We start from the raw sequence: 20054 nt of genomic DNA, 5'->3' as shown, positions 1-20054 counted from the left end.
CCACTGTACTCTACCTGGCCATTTGCTGGAGACAGCGACACGAGTCCATGGGTGTGATCTCTTCATTCTATTATGCTTGAACAGTACACAGAGTTTGAGAGAGGACTATTAAAGAGGAACTCCAGTGAAAATAATGTAATAAAAAAAGTTCTTATTTTTTAGAATAATTATGTATAAATGAGTTAGTCAGTGTTTGCCCATTGTAAAAGCTTTCCTCTCCCTGATTTACATTCTGACATTTATCAAATGGTGACATTTTCACTGCTAGCAGGGGATATCAGTGGAGGGAGATGCTGCTTATTTTTTTGACAGTTGGAAACCGCTGTAAACAGCTATTTCCCACAATGCAATGAGGTTCACAGACAGGAAACTGTCAGGACCATGGTCCTGACCTCATACCATGGGACGGGTTTCACCACAATATTAGCCATACAGACCCTCCTGATGATCCATTTGAGAAAATGAAAATATTTTTCGTGGGGAAAGGGGTATCCGCTACTGATTGGGATGAAGTTCAATTATTGGTTACGGTTTCTCTTTAACTTCCACTGTGTCTGTCTGGATATTGAGTAAGGCCCAGTTTACATTAGCCTTAAAGAGAATCTGTATTGTTAAAATCGCTCAAAAGTAAACATACCAGTGCGTTAGGGGACATCTCCTATTACCCTCTGTCACAATTTCGCCGCTCCTCGCCGCATTAAAAGTGGTTAAAAACAGTTTTAAAAAGTTTGTTTGTAAACAAACAAAATGGCCACCGAAACAGGAAGTAGGTTGATGTACAGTATATCCACACATAGAAAATACATCCATACATAAGCAGGCTGTATACAGCATTCCTTTTGAATCTCAAGAGATCATTTGTGTGTTTCTTTCCCCCATGCACTGAAGTTTCAGGCTGCTCTTTTCTTCCTGCAAACAGCTTTGCCCTTGTTTGTAATTCCTCAGTATGTGAAAGCCCAGCCAGCTCAGAGGACGATTTATCCAGCTGATTAGAGCAGCTTCTCTCTTCTCTCTTATCTAAATAACACACAGGCAGTATGCATAGAGGGGCCAGAAAGGGTGAGTTCATAGCAGAACCACAACACTGAAGAACTTGGCAGCCTTCCAGACACAGGCCGACAAGTCTGACAGGGGAAAGATACATTGATTTATTACAGAGACTGTCATAGTAGAAAGTGCTGTAGTAAGCCAGAACACATTAGAATAGCTTTTGGAACATGTAGGATGATAAAAAACAGGATGCAATTTTTGTTACGGAGTCTCTTTAAAAACAGTTCTTCAGTGAAGTAAAATGGACCAAATCCTAAGGGCTTATTCACACTTATGTGCGGTGCTGTCCTTCATGACACAGGCGGCTGGGTTCACACATAAAGTGTACATTTCCGTTTCAGTCCTATGATCAGTTTGCATCAGTTTTCCATGAATTTTAAGGGACAGGAATGGAGCCGTACATATTGTATGCAGTTTTAGAGCAGGTGCAGAGACGAGCAACAGAATTGATGCGTGGGATGGAAGGTCTCACTTATCGAGAAAGGTTAGATAAACTGGGGTTATTTAGTCTAGAGAAAAGACGCCTTAGAGGGGATCTAATTAACATGTATAAATACATCAGAGGGCAATATAATAGCTTGGCGGATGAGCTTTTTGTCCCTAGGCCTTCTCAAAGGACTAGAGGACATGATCTGCGCATGGAGGAAAAAAGTTTTAGCCATTTATTTAGGAAAGGGTTCTTTACAGTAAGAGTGATTAAGATGTGGAATGCATTGCCACAGGAAGTCGTTATGGCAAACTCTATACCTGCATTTAAAGGGGGCTTAGATGCTTTCCTTGCGTTGAAAGACATCCATGGCTACAATTACTAGGTAATGCCTAATGATGTTGATCCAAGGATTTTATCTGATTGCTATCTGGAGTCGGGAAGGAATTTTTCCCTTTAGGGGCTAATTGGACCCTGCCTTGTAAGGGTTTTTTTCGCCTTCCTCTGGATCAACAGGGATATGTGAGGGAGCAGGCTGGTGTTGTACTTTATACTGGTTGAACTCGATGGACGTATGTCTTTTTTCAACCAAAATAACTATGTAACTATGTATGTGTGAACCTATGATGTGTGAAAACTGATTAAAACTGACAAGTCAGGACTGTAATGGAACTGTCCACATTTTATGTAAATTGTAAATTGTACTTGTAAAAAAAAACCCCACAAAACCTGATCTGATTGCCGCATTGCAGTAAACTGAGTGCATGGTCAGAACTTGCTGCACTTTTCTGGATTGCTGGGATAATGTATTCAGTGGAAGCCTATGAGAACGGACAGTGTACATTCGCATTAGGCTGGTCGCCGCATCCATTTAGCCTGCTTTGATTGCGGCCGTCACGCAAATACTTGCTTGTCTCCTGGGTTCTGATTCTGCCGAATCCTCCACTCAGTCCCAGGACACAGATCAGTGCTGGGCAGAAGCATGGGGAACCCCATAAGGTTGCAAAAAAAACAATGGGAGTCCTCAGCAACAGGAGGATTCTCAGTGGTTCATGATGGACCAATGAAAATTCTTCCTGTTGCTAGGGAGAATTGGTCTATTTTCTCCTATAGGGAACCCCATGCACCTACTGACCTCCAGACTGGGTACAAGGAAGCGGACAGGCAGGGCAGATGCCTCTGACTAATGTACCCTGCCAATTTTGCATTCGCTCAAACTGTACTGCTTGTTGAGCAGTATGAACTGTGGCGCTTCTTTTACTGTATATGGCCTGGAACCCACTAGGAACACTTTTCTGAGCGCTTTGTGATTTGAAAAGTTCTTGCTAATGTAATGCTAAGGGTGTGATCCCACTTGAGCAATGTGATTTTATAAAAGTTCCCCACAGCATTGCATTAGCAAGAGCTTTTTCAAATCTCCAGCGCTTAGAAAAGGCTGCTAGTGGTTTGAGCCCTATGTGTTGCTGCAGCAGGCTTAACTCCTGTGGTTTTTTTTGTTTGTTTGTTAATAAATCTAACATCTACCCTTGTGAAAATGTTCCATAGTCTGCGCTTAGCTTAACAGCCTATCATGGCGTCACTGTCAGGGGTGAGCGACTGGAATTATAGAGTAGGAAATGAAAATCTGGTATTTATCTATTTTATCCTGCAAAAATAGCAATGTTTTTTCCACGCTTTTTATGTAAAATTAATTTAAATGGTGTTCTGTTAAATGCAGATAAAAGAAACTGCCTGAACCTAGGACTAAATATACAGAGCGATCACGTCACATGAGAAGTAATCGCTAGACTGAAATGTTTCTCATCGCGTTACGCACACTTACTTGACTGCAATTACTCTAGAATGAGTAAATTATTACAATTTTACATCTCATTGCCCAGGATGCTGCTCTGAGCAAAATATAAATGAAGACAGCAAGCTTGTTCAATTCGTAACTTGTTGTATATACAGCCTGTGCTGTGTATTTTCTCTGTGCAGCAGTCATGCTTCCTGTAGCCACCTAGGCTGATCAGCTTGTTCTTCTCATTGATACTATTCAATGAAAGTAGATATATTGTAAAGCATAAATATACTACAGTTATATGCAAATGTTTAGACACATGGCAAAAGTACATCTTTAGGTAATTTTGTAAGTAAAAATTGTGAAATAACTACTGCAGGAAACCTTATGTTAAAAGCAGCATACAGTCTTCAGAAAAAAAAAGTACCTACTTTTTCAATTCTAAGTTTGTGCATATCAGGATATAATATTATGATCTTAGCAGGTCTTAAAGTTGAGTAAATACAAACTCAGATGAACAACAGTTCAGGTGAAGAAATTGATGTAACATTCAAAATGTCTGCAGAACAGTGAAGAACATGGGTGATCCAGGAAACCTTGACTGAATTTTTTGTTAAAGTGTCTGCTGTTAAGTGGCAACATTTTGCTATCTTTTCACAGGTCATATGTAGTCAATATAATTGCGCTGCTTCTTAATACACAGTCACATACCTTTGGGTTTGCCCACACCTCTGGGTAAAGTTGTTCCCAATTGAATACAAAATGAGTTTTATGGTGCAAGATGAGCTGAGATTGTGAAGAGATCCAGGGATGTATTAAGTGTTGTTTGCTGGTCTGTCATTGGTCAGCCTTGAGATCTGGTGAGCGATTATTTCACATAACAGTGGATCAGATCAAAATCGTTTGTGTTGAGTAAAACCTTTAAATAAGGGAACTGTGGAGATCATTGGAACTTTTGTGTTTATAACTTGGAAGCACCTATACACCATAAAACTCATTTTGTGCAGGTCATATCAAAGTATTTGCTTGCGACTTCAATCATGTGAATGCCCTTACCACCAATTAAACTATAAATGCACCTCTAGCTTCCCCCAGAAAACTTCTCTGTATACTACCTAGGGGGTACTCCACTTTGGAGGTCATGTGACCACATCCTGTGAGTAAACTCCCTCTTTTCTCCTTGCACCAGCACTGGGATTGTGCTGTCCCAGAGCTGTGCATACTTCCATAGAGTAGGCTGCCTGGGCACCCTCTCACAACACTCTGTGCTGCAGTCCAGGAACCCTCATGTTTATCCCGCAATGTTATGTTGCTAGCCTTCACCCACTCCTTTTGCTGTTTGCATAATTCTCAATACAGCAACGCCCTCCTACACAGGTCAGAATGGGAAATGAAAGATTGTGGTTAAAACAGTCATACCCTTTATATAAGTGCCAAATGTAAGGGGTTGCTGGCCTGTGTACTATACTCCCCTCCAGTAGTGGCTATGGGAGAATGGCTGCTTTAATGATGTGGTGGACCTCCTCCAGTAATCAGCAGGGCCACAGCCAGAATCCCCAGAATGACAGTGTTGCTGGAGCCTTGAGGGGAGCTACTATCTGAGGGATTTTGGTGGAGTGAGGGACCCTTCCTAGTGCAAGGTGGGTGGGATAATCTAAATAAAAATGTGTTTTGTTGTTAAATGGATACAAAAATACATGGATACTGCAGCAGGAGTATCTAATCAATACAAAATAAATAAAATACTTTCACCAATTATGACATTTTTTTTACATGTATATTTTTTCCCGGCAGGTGAGAAGCGTACTTATCTTTCACTTCCAAGACCAGGGGTAAGTAATGTTTATGAAAAGCACGAAAAACCTACCCATTGAATCTATAAACTATCTGCTGTCCTTATTATGCATACTTACTCTGTTTGAGGAAGGTGATGACATGGGCAATGGAAATTTTGGGCACAGGCACCCAAATTTCCCCTCAATGCAAATGCCCCCTTGCGTGTTTTTTCCAGTGATGTGGGGGGTGGGTAATTGTTAGCCATGCTGGGTGGGTGGTTAAAGGATAACTGTAACGAGAGGGATATGGAGGCTGCCATATTTATTTCCTTTTAAAAAATACCAGTTGCCTGTCAGCCCTGCAGATCTATTTGGCTGCATTGGTGTCTGAATAACACCAGAAACAAGCATGCAGCTAATCTTATCAGATCTGACAAAAATGTCAGCAACACCTGATCTGCTGCATGCTTATTCAGGGTCTATGGCTAAAAGTATTAGAGTCAGAGGATCAGCAAGATAGCCAGGCAACTGGTATTGCTTAACAGGAAATAAATATGGCAGCTTCCATATCCCTCTCACTTCAGTTGTCCTTTAAAGCAAAACTGAAGTCCCAGTGCCCACCCTGTGAACAGGCGGTGTATATGCATACATGCCGCTAGGTCACTATGGGCAGTGGGGGATAACTGCAGCAAAGAGGAGAGCACTGGCTGGAGAGGTGAAGTGAGTGCTTCTCTGTGCTAATCCTGTGCTAATCTTTTGCATGGGGCCTCAGAGAGAACAGCATTGGCAGGAGGTGGCACATCACTGGCTCTAGGCCACCCGCATAGACACCACTGTGCCCCTGGTCAAACGGCAAAAAAAGGTCCTGACCTATAAGAAATGTTGCTCGATTGCTGCTAGAAATCGATTGAAATCGTAATCAAATATGCCAAGGAATGTCTCATAGTGCATAAGCATGGGCACCTTTACACTTGAAGGAATTAACAACCTCTAGACAGGCATACACTACGGATCGTGTTACAAAATATACAGATAAGCTGCATAAACAGCGTACATGCTGTTCAGCCACATACAGTATATGTTAATCATCTTTGTATTCTTCTTGCTCTTTTTTCATTACATGTAAATAGTTAACCTGTAAGATAAATTATTATAACTTGATGGAAAACATGGATGTAGAAACATTTTCAGCATATATATTCTAAGAAAATGAATCAATTATTTTAATTGCCCCAGGTACATCCATAAACCCTTTTTTTGATCTTTCTGAGTAAGAAGAGCATCTCTCAGCACTGCTGAGTCATCTCCTGCATATTGCAGTTCCCCTGATGAATCATGTGTTTCTGAGGAGAAGATCAAGAATTCATTAGTGGGGTTTCTTAACAGTTTTCCTGAACAGTGCGAGTTACCATTAAAGGTCTTAGGCCACAGAACTTCCTGCTAATCATTACTTACTTCAACTCAGAAATCAAAAGCAGCAAATCTTGAATGTTACTAACTCATAAATTCGGGTGCCGGCAATAGCCCTCTCCATGTTGCTATGCCTCAAAGGAGGAGTGGCATTTAACATCGTACATAATTTCAGAAGCAGCAGGGTGAGCTATCACCCTGTGCCCAAGTGACAGGGCAGTTTAATAATACATCTGCACCTTCTGAAGAAAGAGTAATTCAAGACTTCATCATGTACTTACTGCCCAGGCGGTACTCAAGGGCAGCCCTGGTCAAGGCCCCCTGCTTTTTCCATTGTTTTTTCCCCACACATGGGTACTGGTCTCACTAAATAATTGATGCTTTAATTATATAATCTTACTATTTCTGTGTAATATGAGGGACTACCTAAAGTATCCATTCAATGTATATTCATTCAGTTTACCATTCTACTACATAGGTTTGGTAAGATTGTATCATTGATGGGGACTTTTAGTGGCTGTAGTTCTCAAGCACTTTAAATCCAACAAGAGAAAAGTGCTGTGCAACTGTTAACATTGGCAGTCTAAGATAATGCCATGAGAAAAGTTCTTCTCTCCCTATATATGGTTGTCTTAATAAAAAAAGATCCAACTAGGAAGCAGATGACTTTAGATTAATCAATTTTCACATAAATAATTATCTCTTAAAGAGAGCCAGATGATGACTCATAAAATGTAAAAAAAAAAAAAAAAAAACCTAGGCTACCTGATCCGGATCAGGTAGCCACCAAAACCGCCGCTTTCCACCACCCCTTTGGGTCACACTGGCCCACTTTCAGGTCACGGCGCTGGAAAGAGAGATTGATTCTCTCTCCCAGCAAGCAGAGAGGAGGGGGAGAAGCAGCGGGCACGGCCAGGGAGAGTGAGCTGCCCAATGACGGCTCTGGAAACCCTGCAGGAACACCCCTGGCGGGCGTTTTGAACAGGGAATCACTCTCCCACATGTTTACCCTCGAGATAGTGACAAATATTGTTGCTAATTTCGGGGGGTGATAGCGCAGCAGTGGGGGGGCAGAGAGAAGCGGTGTCGGGACACAGAGGCATGTCATGAGACAGAAAATGTGCCTCTGTGGCCCACTCCCCCCCCCCCCCCCAAGACCTTTCTCTGGTTCTCTTTTAAAATTTATTCTATTGCGTCTGTTTGGACCTCACATGGAACTCTCTCTGTCTCTCTCATCCCTGCATATCGTCAGAAACTTCCTTCTCTGAGAGGAAAATGGGCCAATCGATAGTTGTACTTAAAGCACATCACACTGGCACTTTCGCCAGTCTGTACCTTCTAGCGGCAAGCTGTGTCTGTCCATGAATCTCATATGCCAGTTCTTACAGGTTCCTAGCTGCCCTCATCTTATCCTCTTTTAAAGCAACACCCAGTTTACTATTAAAAGCCAACAGTTTTCTTCAGGGAACTTTTGGCTTCAAGATCTGAAAGAGATTACTGGCATACAGCAGAGATCGCAATTAATGTAGCTTAGCTATAAGGGCTGGTTCAGACGGACGTCTGCGGAGCGTTTTTAAACGCCGCGTTCAAACGCCCGCATTTTTTTTCAAGAACGCTAGCGTTTAACTGCTAAGCGTTTAAAGGCTTTTATTAGCTTTCATGTAGTAGCGTTTGCTAGCGTTGCGTTTTCTTGGCTTTTGCTGGCTTTTACAGGAAGTGGGCGTTTTTAAAGGGAAAGGGCTTGGTTATGTGTCTGCAGGAAGCGGAAATACCTTTGTACTTCCTGTACTCCGAGTGCTGGTGACATACTTTGCCCAGAGCTCTGGTTTGTATTGTGAATTGCGTTTTTCTTGCTGGAGATATGGATGAGATTCAAGCTTGCCTTGTTCAGCTGAAGCTTGTGACTCTCAGGGCGCTTCTGTCGAGGCCTCCGACGGGTCACAGGGTGAGTGCTGGGAGGCTGTGGGTTCATCCTATTGTTGCAGAGAGATCCAGTAGAGGTGCATTTATGTCCCTTTACCACGATCTCAGAAGACATCCTGCTCGTTTCTTTGGCTACGTGCGGGTGACCGTGGATTCCTTTGACGAGCTGTTGGTCCTGCTATCTCCTTCCCTTCAGAGGCAGCATACCAACATGCGTTCACCAGTGAGTCCTGCTGAGCATCTCCTGGTGACACTGCGGTGAGTACACCTAATGTATGTAGTTTATTCGCTGTGTGTTACAAGTGTTTTTTTGTGTTTGTGAAGGCTAATTTTTTTTTCCCATTTTTCTAGATTCCTTGCTACGGGTGAGACTTTTGCCTCTTTACACTACCAGTTTCGTTTGGGTAGATCAACTGTGCAAGGGATTGTTCACGACACGTGCCAGAAGATATGGGAAGTCTTGCAGCCAATCTTCATGCCTTCACCGACTGAGCAGTTGTGGAAGGATGCTGCAGACTCCTTCCTTAAAAAGGCCAAGTTTCCAAATTGTGTTGGTGCCGTGGATGGAAAACATATTCGGATACAACTTCCAAGTGGTTCTGGATCACGGTACTACAACTATAAGAAGTACTTTTCAGTGGTGCTCATGGCAGTTGTCGATGCCAACTATAAGTTTCTGACGATTGATGTAGGATCCTATGGCAGTACTGCAGATTCCAACATCTTCCGATCGTCTCTCATTGGCAGCCGGTTGTACAATGGTACTTTGAACCTTCCGGGGCCTAAACCAATCCAGGAACATGGGGAACCAATGCCACATGTGATGGTTGGAGATGAAGCCTTTGCACTTCATGTCAATTTGATGAAGCCATACCCAAAGAGAGATCTGGACACAAAGAAGAAGGTGTTTAATTACCGTCTCACCAAAGCCCGCCGTTTTGTAGAGTGTGTGTTTGGAGTGTTGTCTAACAAATGGCGGGTTTTCCACAGCACTTTGGTGATGACCCCTGACCATGTAGACAATGTTGTAAAAGCAGCATGTGTACTGCACAACTTTGTGCGTGAAAAGGAAGGTGTGAATTACGATGAAATTGTGGATGCGGCCTTCACAGATCACACTGGCAGCTTCGTACGTCACACCTCAGCAGCTGGAACTGTCCGTGACAAATTTGCAAACTATTTTGTATCTTCTGTGGGAGAAGACCCCTTTCAATATAGCCAGATTTAATTTTAAAAAAAAATTATTATTTTTTTTTTTTCCCCTGTGAATTGTATGGTTGTATGTTTTCTTACTGCATGTTGCCTGTAATAACCGCATGCCACTTCCTGGAAAAATCCTTGGGAACAAGCATGCGGTTATAGTGGGCCTTGGGGAAGCAGCAAAATATGGCATGCTGGTCCATATTGTGATGCTTACTTACTCGCTTTGTAAAGGGTGGTGGGGCGGGTAGCATTGGGAAGCAATAGCCACTTGCCACTTCCCGGAAAAATCCTTGGGAACAAGCATGCGGTTATAGTGACCCTTGGGGAAGCAGCAAAATATGGCATGCTGGTCCATATTGTGATGCTTACTTACTCGCTTTGTAAAGGGTGGTGGGGCGGGTAGCATTGGGAAGCAATAGCCACTTGCCACTTCCCGGAAAAATCCTTGGGAACAAGCATGCGGTTATAGTGACCCTTGGGGAAGCAGCAAAATATGGCATGCTGGTCCATATTGTGATGCTTACTTACTCGCTTTGTAAAGGGTGGTGGGGCGGGTAGCATTGGGAAGCAATAGCCACTTGCCAATTCCCGGAAAATTCTTGGGAACAAGCATGCGGTTATAGTGACCCTTGGGGAAGCATCAAAATATGGCATGCTGGTCCATATTGTGATGCTTACTTACTCGCTTTGTAAAGGGTGGTGGGGTGGGTAGCATTGGGAAGCAATAGCCACTTGCCACTTCCCGGAAAAATCCTGGGGGAACAATACACATTGAATAAAGTAAAAACTGACATTGTTTTTCTGAATTATTTCTTTTTAATAAAAAAAAATTAACAGAAAACATTCTCCGTTTCAATATTATTCATATATGAACTATATGTAACTGTATGTACAAAAAATATTTACAAAGCCTTGATGTGCTAACAGGCACAGGAGGAGAGCCTGAGAGGGCCAAGGTTTGTGGCTGATGGAGAGAAAGTCCATCACCTCATGGGGGACCCTCTGCCTGTGGCCTGGGGGAAGCTAAGCAGCCTACCAAAGCCACAGACAGATGGTCCTACCATGAGGGGATGGACCATCTCCCCCTCAACCACATATGCTGTAAACAAAAATAGCACACACCTTACTAGGCACCAGGGGATAGCCTCACAAGAAGGAGGTCAGTGGCTGAGGAAGAGACAGTCCATCACCTCATGGGGGACCCTCTGCCTGTGGCCTGGGGGGAAGCTAAGCAGCCTACCAAAGCCACAGACAGATGGTCCTACCATGAGGAGATGGACCATCTCCCCCTCAACCACACAAGGCACGTACACATAGTAACAAACAACTTAGCAAAGCAGTGTAATTATATGTCGTCTATTATTGGTGAATCACTCCTGGACTGCATCCGTAGAGCGGCAGATACAGCCTCTGCAGTACTTTCTAAACTGGTAACAGTTGATGTTGGTGCACGCGCTGGAAGATTGGACTGTCCTTGGTCGTAAGTGCTTGGCTGTTGACTATACGGATACCAGCTTGCTTGGTAAGGGTGCAACATATGTGTGTAAGTGCCGGGGGGTGGGCCATAGTAAGGTGGTCCTGCTTCTTGTGTTGCTTGAGTTTGCCAAGGTTGCGTTGTTTGAGTTGAGGTGGGTGCACTAGTGGTTTTCATTTGCATAACCATAGTAAACAGTTTCTGTTTCATGTCGTCCCATTTGCTTTTTGGAACCTCCCGTGCCTCCTTTTCCAGAGCCCTAAAAAATGTCCCCAAACTATCCTGTGGCTCCATTATTTTGGCAACATTCTTCTCCACATCTTTAATTAAAGAAACGACATCCGCATTAGCAGCTTCCGGGACGGTTCTGGGCCTATTCCGTCTAGAGACAGTTACCACAGGTGATGTGGGTCGTTGCGCACTAGTCGGTGTGGATGTTGACTGTGTGCTCACATTTGCATTGTCGTCCTCCTCCTCTGTCTCTCTGTTCTCAGATAATGACCTCAAGGATTGACTGAGAGATGCAATACTGCCGTCATCTTCCTCCTCAGGTTCCTCCTGTGCCTCACTTCTAGCTGCATTTGTCGTTGTTCTGGAATTATAAGAAAAGATATACAAAAAATATATATATTATTTTGCAGTATTAGCTGAAAAAGCAGAAAACTACTAACTTTGGATAGTATAGTTTTCCAAACAAGAATGGTTATTTTATTACCTTCTCCTCTCCTGTGTGTTGCGGAGAAAACCTAGCTGATCGAAAAGTGGGTGGTAGCGGTATCGACTAGGAGCTTGCCCACTCCTGCTTTCCCTGCTGTGGCGGAGGTCTTTCCCGTAGCGGTCCCTTAGGGACTTCCATTTCTTTTTAAGCATTTTTACTGGAAAACAAAGGCAGAGAAACTTGATCAAATATGTGAAACTTTCACATCGGTTCCGTACAAAAAAATCAATATGCTTTCAATTACTTATCCTGATTGTAAGGTGGGGAGGTACAATGCATTGGGTGGGCCTGTGGGGAGGTACAATGCATTCAGTGGGCCCGTGGGGAGGTACAATGCATTCGGTGGGCCCGTGGGGAGGTACAATGCATTCAGTGGGCCCGTGGGGAGGTACAATGCATTCAGTGGGCCCGTGGGGAGGTACAATGCATTCGGTGGGCCCGTGGGGAGGTACAATGTATTCAGTGGGCCCGTGGGGAGGTACAATGCATTCGGTGGGGAGGTACAATGCATTCAGTGGGAGGTACAATGTATTATAAGATCATACAGTGAGCCGCATCATGTACTTACAAATGTTGTCTCTAGTAGATGCACTATACTCCGGATACAGCTCGAAAAAATGTTTGCAAACTTCCTCCCAAGCGCGTGCCTTCCGTACATTGTTGCTGTATTCCCTTCAGGTACTGTCCCAAATGGCAGGGCGGCCATGAACCTGCTCAACCAGCTCTCCCAGCTCCACATTGCGCTCTGCTGCTGTCGCCATCGCTCTAGCCTGTCTCATCACTTCCTTTCACATCATCACTTCATTTCGCATGGAATTATGGTTCTCCTTCCTGTTCTGTCCCCTCCTCCAGACGCCTTTGCAGACTTTCACTAGCTTTCACTGGCGTTCGAGCATGTTCGAACGCTACGCGGCCAGACGCAACCGCCTTCCAGAAGCTGCATGTTGCTTTCAGGACTAGACGCGACGCCGGGATCAACCGCCAGGCGTTTATGAAAGCTTGCAAAAGCCAGCCATAAACGCTCCCATTCACTTGAATGAGACGGCGGTAGATCCAAAAAAATGTCGCGTTTGAAAGCCCGCGTTTAACGCCGCAAAAACGTCCGTCTGAACCAGCCCTAAGTCAGCAGTTAAATAAGTGTAAGCATTACCTTGTCTTTACTCAGGGAATGATATACCTCAGTCTTTGGTACAGTCTTTGTGAAAAACAAACAATGGAAATGACCGGGTCATTTAGTGGCTATAAAAGCTCAATTTTATTGTATCACATCCTTGACAAAGACCTGCATGCCAAAACATTGTGCATTCTCACTGTGATGCAATAACATTGAGCTTTTATAGCCATAAAATCTAGGTGGAGGCCTGGTCATTTCCATTGTTTGATACTTACCTTTGCATCACACTGGGCCGGGGTGCTGACTGGTTGACTCCTTAATACTAAAACGTATCAATAGTGGTTGAGCACTTGGACAACCTATTATCATTATTGGACAGAGGTAAATGTGACCCACACAATTCTAAATGTATAATATATTGGTGTATAAAGTGCTTAAAACAGTCACAGTGTTTTTCACCACAGGATAGACCTTCTGTAGGGGGGAGTCCAAACACAACTTTTTCCAAATGTCCAGGCTCGACTTTTTGGCTCTTGCCACAGATCCTGGATTTCCTCAGGAATAAACATTGAAATACAAAATCATAGCGTGATATTGCTACTAATAACAGCATGAAGTGCTGACAACCAGGTGCTCACACCCCCTCACCAACACGTGCATGCAATCAGGTCACCAAAAAGTAATGTTGACCACATTACAGACCAGCCAGCTAGCACGAAATGTAACAATACTTCATAACCATACTTAGTGGCATAGTTTCAATCAATGATAATAGCAATCGCATCCAGGTATTGAGCGTACAAGATAAGTCCCGGCCGCGTTAAATACTATTCCCCCTCTAGGTCTACATGGATAGTGGGGAATGATGTAATTCGGCTTCCAGCTATTGCTGGAGGCCGAATTACAGTGTTTTAAATGTTATAGCCATAATCCCTATTACTGTCTATGGTGGTGCCGGCTGCATCCAAATCTCCTGCGCTGGAATACTTGTGTTCGAAGGTATTGAGGCATCTTTACTGCTGGCAAGGTGAATAACTGTGGAGTGTTTTTTTTCCCATATGCGAAGTAAGCAGGATCATCACATGGTTGCCAGAACATTCTGGGGCAGAAGGCTACATGACATCAAAGCCTAGGCCAGGGGTACCCATTGTGTAGATTGTGATCTAATGGTAGATTGCAAAGGACTTCTGAGTAGAGTAGTTCCCACAAGTCGCCTGAGTGATGTGCATGTGCTGCAGTTATTGCTTGCATGTGTATTTAGATTTTACCTGGTAGATCAATTTTTGAAGTAGCTCACAAGCTTAAAAAGTGTGGCACCTCTGGTCTAGGCATAACTGGGAGGGTAGGTTTACCAAAATACAGCAATATTTAGCTATAGGAAGTGTTTCTCATACTGAAACCAGGATAATGAAGGTAAAAGTGGGTATCCTGAAGCATTTATTACATTCTACTGGTTCTCATTTAAAGTGGACCTAAACAAAAAAAATACAACATTTTCAGAAATAAAATCTATTTTCTAATTTATAATAATAAATAGCAGCCTTTTTTCAGCTGCATGATGACAAATATAAAATATTTTACATTTATTTTATATTGCCGGGACAGATTCCGGCAAACTGGTGGAGGGGATAAAAAACAAAACACAGGCTTCTACTGATGATGTCACAGGGGAGGTGATCTCAGCTTGTGTGAGATTTCACATAGACGCCCCTGTGAGGGAGGCTAGCTGATGACAAACACATCCATGATCTAAAACCTCCTACTAAGCTCAGAAGTAATGGCTGCCTCCTGTATAATCCTAGTTATGAAAAGAGAAGGGTGAAAAGCATGCACTGAAATGCTCATAGGCTTGAATGAGTGTTTATTTATCTTTGTAGTGTCAGAGTGGTGCAACTAAATATTTTGAATTAAAAAAATGTTTGGTTGTTGCATACTAATTTCAACATGTATTTAGAGCTGTAGCACAACAAATGTTAACAACTAAAAACACGCTAGTTACCTCCCTCACTTATAAAACTTTATAAACTGCATGATTATGTAATATTACATGTAAATGTATCATATTCACCCTTCGTTACTCAGGTACTTAAGAGTAAATCCCAATATGAATAATAACTTTTTAGTTTAACAAACCCCTCCCTCTAGATTAGCTATTGCAGCATCCATTAACCATGTGACCAAGAGCCTTTTTCTCTCTATATGCCCCTCCCCCCACCCTTTTTTTCATTGTATGGGTTGCACAGTCTGCAGAGTCGACCACTACACCATTGCAGAGTTGACCGTCACAGCGATCTTCTTGGCTGACACGTAGCATGCTTACAAACTCCTGCACTACATATTTCATATTCTACAGATCTACACAACTACATTTCTTGAGTACCTTAATTAAATATATTCAGTATTTTCCATCGCTGGCCTACAGTATATGAAGCAGATAATTTAATCGTGTATACCACTCTTTTGTACATCTTGATTTATCTATTTCCAGCTCAGTAGTTCAGCAGTTAAATTTTTATTTCTTAAGGGGCTCATACACTAAACTATTTTCCCACCAATGTACAGCAGATTCGATCACTGTGATGGAATCTGCTGTGAAATCGTTGCGCAAATGATGACCGAACGATTGATTTCCGTCCAAAATCAATCGTTCCCGTCGATCCGTCCTTGCGGAAGATTTCTCTCGATTGCCAGCGGGTCGGGAGTGCGTCGATAGCGGCGTTCGAATGTCCGACGACCGACGCTAGCGGCAATACATTACCTGCTCCGCCGGCGCGTCTCACCGCTGTTCCTTCTCCGCTGGGCTCCGGCAGGCTTCACTTCTTCCTGTCCAGACAGGAAGTTTAAACAGTACAGCGCCCTCTACTGTTTAAACTTCCCCCGGCAGGAAGTAAGCTGTAGCCTTGGAGCCTAGAGCAGAGAAGAGACAGCAGAGACCAGGGGACTCGCGCCGGCCGGTGCGCCAACGAAATAACCTACCCGTCGAATCTTCCTACATCCAGTGACAAACGCATAGCAGGAGGGTTAGGGAAGGGGAGGGGATAGTAAAGTCTATGGGAAGTAGGTTAGCTCGACGGTGTATGTTAATTCGTTGGAGCACCGGATCAGGTAATGTATGCGGGGGGAGGGGGGTTAGCGGCAGCTCCACAGATTGTGAATCGGTTTCATAGTGAAATCGATTCACAATCTGTTTGCAGTAAAGGCAGCCATACGATCCCTCTCTGATCAGATTTGATCAGAGAGGGATCTATCTGTTGGTCGATCTGATGGCAAATCGACCAGTATATGGCCAAAGCGGTATACAGACAACCGTATAACAAATTGGAGTGGTCTATAGATATCTAGCTGACTCAGTGGCTGGAGCAGAAGGCAAATGTATAGCTATTCACTGTTCAGCCTTCACAGGTACAACTGCAGAGTCCTGTTAAGTCAATGTGTGACTGCATAGCCAAATCTGCTACTTCATCAGCCAAGATAATTACTCCTCCAGATAATTGTAGCATGTCACCCTGCAGACCTTATTTTATGACCGGTATAGATGAAAGCTACTGGTATCAAGGAAAGCTCATAAGCTACTTATAACCTTAACCATTCACTTATCTCTGTATATGAATTATTTGAATGGCACTTGGGATGAAAGTTAATATTCTGCATATCTGCATCAGGCTTTTATTCAGCTTCAGCAACAAAGCCCATTCTAATAGCGTTTCTGTTAGGGATTCTTTCTTGAACACTACACACTAATTTTACTTCTGCAAATTTCTTCACCAACATCTGATATTACACTAAATTAAAGCATTTTAGACTTGGGAAATTGACCCTGCTGTGGTTGGTATTTGGTGGTCTTCCTGATATAATACAATGCCCTTTACAGGAAGCACTATTATACAGCATGCCTAAAATCTAGTGTAAAATCTAGTGTGACAGACAAAAAAAAATTATTTGCCAGTGAATCTGCTCTATCAGAAGAACATGGTTCTTCTTTTTGATGATTTAAAATGCCATTGCTATCTTTACTTCCATATGTCTCGTGTTCACTTGAAACGTGATCTGTAGAGATGGTTTCAGACAGCAGCTTTGGAATGCTCGCTGTATAGACACGCTGTTCGGTTCCTTGCTGAGCAGTACAGATTGTGCAATCTTACCAAGTCTATGTAGTATAAGAGACAATATAATGTACTGTATCTGTTCAAAGTATATTCACTCAGTTTACCCTTGTACTTTGTAGATTTGGTAAAATTGTACAATCAAGATTGTATCATAAATGTTTACCTTGAGTCTGACAATTACTGTAGTAAGAACATAGGCTGACCTCCTGTGTCATAGTGACTCCCCACAAAGTGTGTGTTGGTCACTTGTATATTCTGCCACTCAGAGAGGCCTTTTTATTTCCAATATGACAAGACAGACAGCATTTATAATGCCTTTTTTCCTCCTGGTGGACTCAAAGCACCAGAGCTGCAGTCACCAGGGCGCTCTTAGTAGACAGTAGCAGTGTTGAGGAGTCTTACCCAAGGACTCCTTACTGGGTAGGTGCTGGTTTACTGAACAGGGAGAGCCAAGATTTAAACCCAGGTCACTTGTGTCAGAGGCAGAGACTTCAGGCGCACAGGTTTAACCCCCTCACCTGCACAGGGCTAAGTAGCGCAGAATAATCCTGAGCTTGTGTGACTGTTGTCAGCCTAAGCACTTTCATTTTGTTTAGTCTTTCAAGTTGGCAATTTAGGGGAAAGGGAACTCTTCCTCTGGTCAATCTGACTAAGTGTATGAAGCTGGGGATGTAATATATGAGCAAGGCCCCCTATAACTTGCATGACATACCTGAAAATGATTCCTTTCATGTATGCTTACTCCTCACAGCAATGTTTTCTGTAATGAGAAATGCTGTAGACCAAGCATTGCTTTCAAGTACTATCCAGCCTTTCATCCTTTTAATTTGGATTAAAATAATTGACATTAAGCAGGGGAATCTTCTTTCTGCTAGGAGCATCACATTTGCCTGCACACTGACATGCTGACAAATGTGTGTATCATAACAACCGCAAATGTTGATTTCCAGTGTTAACCAGACCATCTGGAAACACATGCATTTGTCTGCTCTGATTACAGCACCAGCTACAGAGCATAGTAATCCCTGCCAAACACAGGTCTGATAACTGGAAGCAGCAGAAATTAAGTACCACTCCTAGTCATGTCCTCTTGTGGCAATTGCAAACAAGTATGACTATTTGGGTCCCACTGAAACTGCCTCTGGATTAAAAGCTCTGTACAGTGTCTTAAGCCTCTCAATTTTCAGCTGTATGGAATAATTTCAAAGAATATGGTCATGTCACATTTATGGACTACAAATATGAGAAAAAATATATTCATATAGCTACTTATTGAAGAAGGTAGTCAGTGTTTATGGACCAGTGATCATGTAGTAGGTTTAGCTTAGGGTTTTTTTTGTTTGTTTAACCAGGTGTGTGAGGAGTTGCTAGTTTAATTAGGAACAGGAAATCATTGGATTTTGCTATGTAATCTGCACTAAATTACTTTGTATTCAATTGCAAGGCATTGCAAAAGGTATGGGGAGCATGACAGCAGGCTCTGGCTCCAAAGGTTTTGCGGTGTACTCTGGGCGTGATCAAGTTATTAGATCCTGTTGATCTGAGTTTGTGGGAGGTATGATGCAGTTGCAACAATCATTCAGGTACTTGGGTCCTAAATTGTGTAGATATTTGGATGTTAGTATCCTCAAAAACAAGTTTTGTGCTGCTGCAATAAAGCAGTCAAAGTATTTTTAACATCAGATATACATATCTGATTGCGACTGCATATTTGACATGTACACGGGTAATTTTTCTGTGCGGGCAGCAGCAGATCCCACGGCTTCTCGGATTTGTTTGCGTACCCGCAGCCCCAGAAGTGCCGCTGCACGTCTGGCTAGTGCAAACAGGCCCTCATTCTCCTGCACATGATTCTTAAGCTTCATACACATGGGCTACCGTTGTTGCTGTTGCTAGCACACAGGAGACGTGTACGCAACAGCTCGGCGACCGCTCCACCTGCGTGACAGCTGTCTACACGTCTCTGCCCAACAGGCAGAGACGTGGCAGAAGCTATCACCGAAAGTTTCGTCCCCCCACCAGAAGCTCCCTTCTGGCTGTGGGTAGCTGTCTCTAGTCCGCACATACACACACAGTATGCGTGGTGGACTAGCGACAGTTGCGGAGACAGAAGTTGCCGGCGATTGAACTTTTCAATCGCACGGCAACTGCTGTCTCCGGCGACAGTTCTGGGTGCGCGCCTCATACACACAGGGCAACTGTCGCCAAGACATGCGCGTGCCACGTGTTTGTGGCGACAGTTGTGCCCCGTGTGTATATGAGCCTTTAGATGTAGCCACAGTTAGATTGCCTAGGGCCTGGTCGATGTTCTTTGTTCCTGTCTGCACTCTCTACAGGTACTCTTATCAAATACTAGTTTTCTTTTCTATTTAACAGCGATTCTACAGCTATATCCTAAGTTTAGTTCAAGTGCATCTCTGGTGTACATAAAAACCCACAGAGCTACACTAATGCTTGAAACTTAGAATGTCCCAACACAATGTCTGTTTAAAAAGATTCACTGGAACCCTGTATCAGCTGGGTTTTGGTGTATAGCTCCACTCCCTATATCAGATATAGAGAAGGCAGAGGCCTTTCTCTGTAAGGTGGTGGGGCTACACGCTGGAACCTGGATGATGTGGGGCTCCAGTGAATCTTCTTATACAGACGACATGCCGGGTGGGGCATTCACAATGGCAAAGACAGGCTGAGATGGCTGATGAGGTAGAGTGTCAGCTTCCTGGCCAGGGTATTTTTTTTGTTCCCAAAAAGCAGAAACTATGTTAACCAGCTGAGCGGTCTGGACGAGCTCAGCTCGTCCAACACCGCCAGCGGCTGCCGCTCAGGCCCTGCTGGGCCGATTTTAATGAAATAAAAAGCAGCACACGCAGCCGGCACTTTGCCAGCCGCGTGTGCTGCCTGATCGCCGCGAGCAGCGGCGAAAGAGGGTCCCCCCAGCCGCCTGAGCCCAGCGTAGCCGGAACAAAAAGTTCCGGCCAGCGCTAAGGGCTGGATCGGAGGCGGCTGACGTCAGGACGTCGGCTGACGTCGATGACGTCACTCCGCTCGTCGCTATGGCGACGATATAAGCAAAA

The 20054-nt window shown here is 43.6% G+C and overlaps 1 protein-coding gene across 5 annotated transcripts in view; it reads left to right on the top strand.

Moving 5' to 3' along the window:
- CTNNAL1 (catenin alpha like 1) overlaps positions 1-20054 on the top strand; it is a 285190-nt gene that overhangs the window by 222389 nt on the left and 42747 nt on the right. For all 5 annotated transcript variants that reach the window (XM_068236706.1, XM_068236703.1, XM_068236704.1 and 2 more), the window contains one exon: positions 5052-5089. In XM_068236706.1, coding sequence (XP_068092807.1) covers positions 5052-5089 — 38 coding nt within the window. The remainder of the gene's footprint in view (positions 1-5051; positions 5090-20054) is intronic.

Source organism: Hyperolius riggenbachi, chromosome 5, assembly GCF_040937935.1.
Source record: "Hyperolius riggenbachi isolate aHypRig1 chromosome 5, aHypRig1.pri, whole genome shotgun sequence".
Lineage (NCBI taxonomy): Eukaryota > Metazoa > Chordata > Amphibia > Anura > Hyperoliidae > Hyperolius > Hyperolius riggenbachi.
Note: the sequence above shows the minus strand (reverse complement) of the source record. Positions and strands in the feature narration are given on the sequence as shown.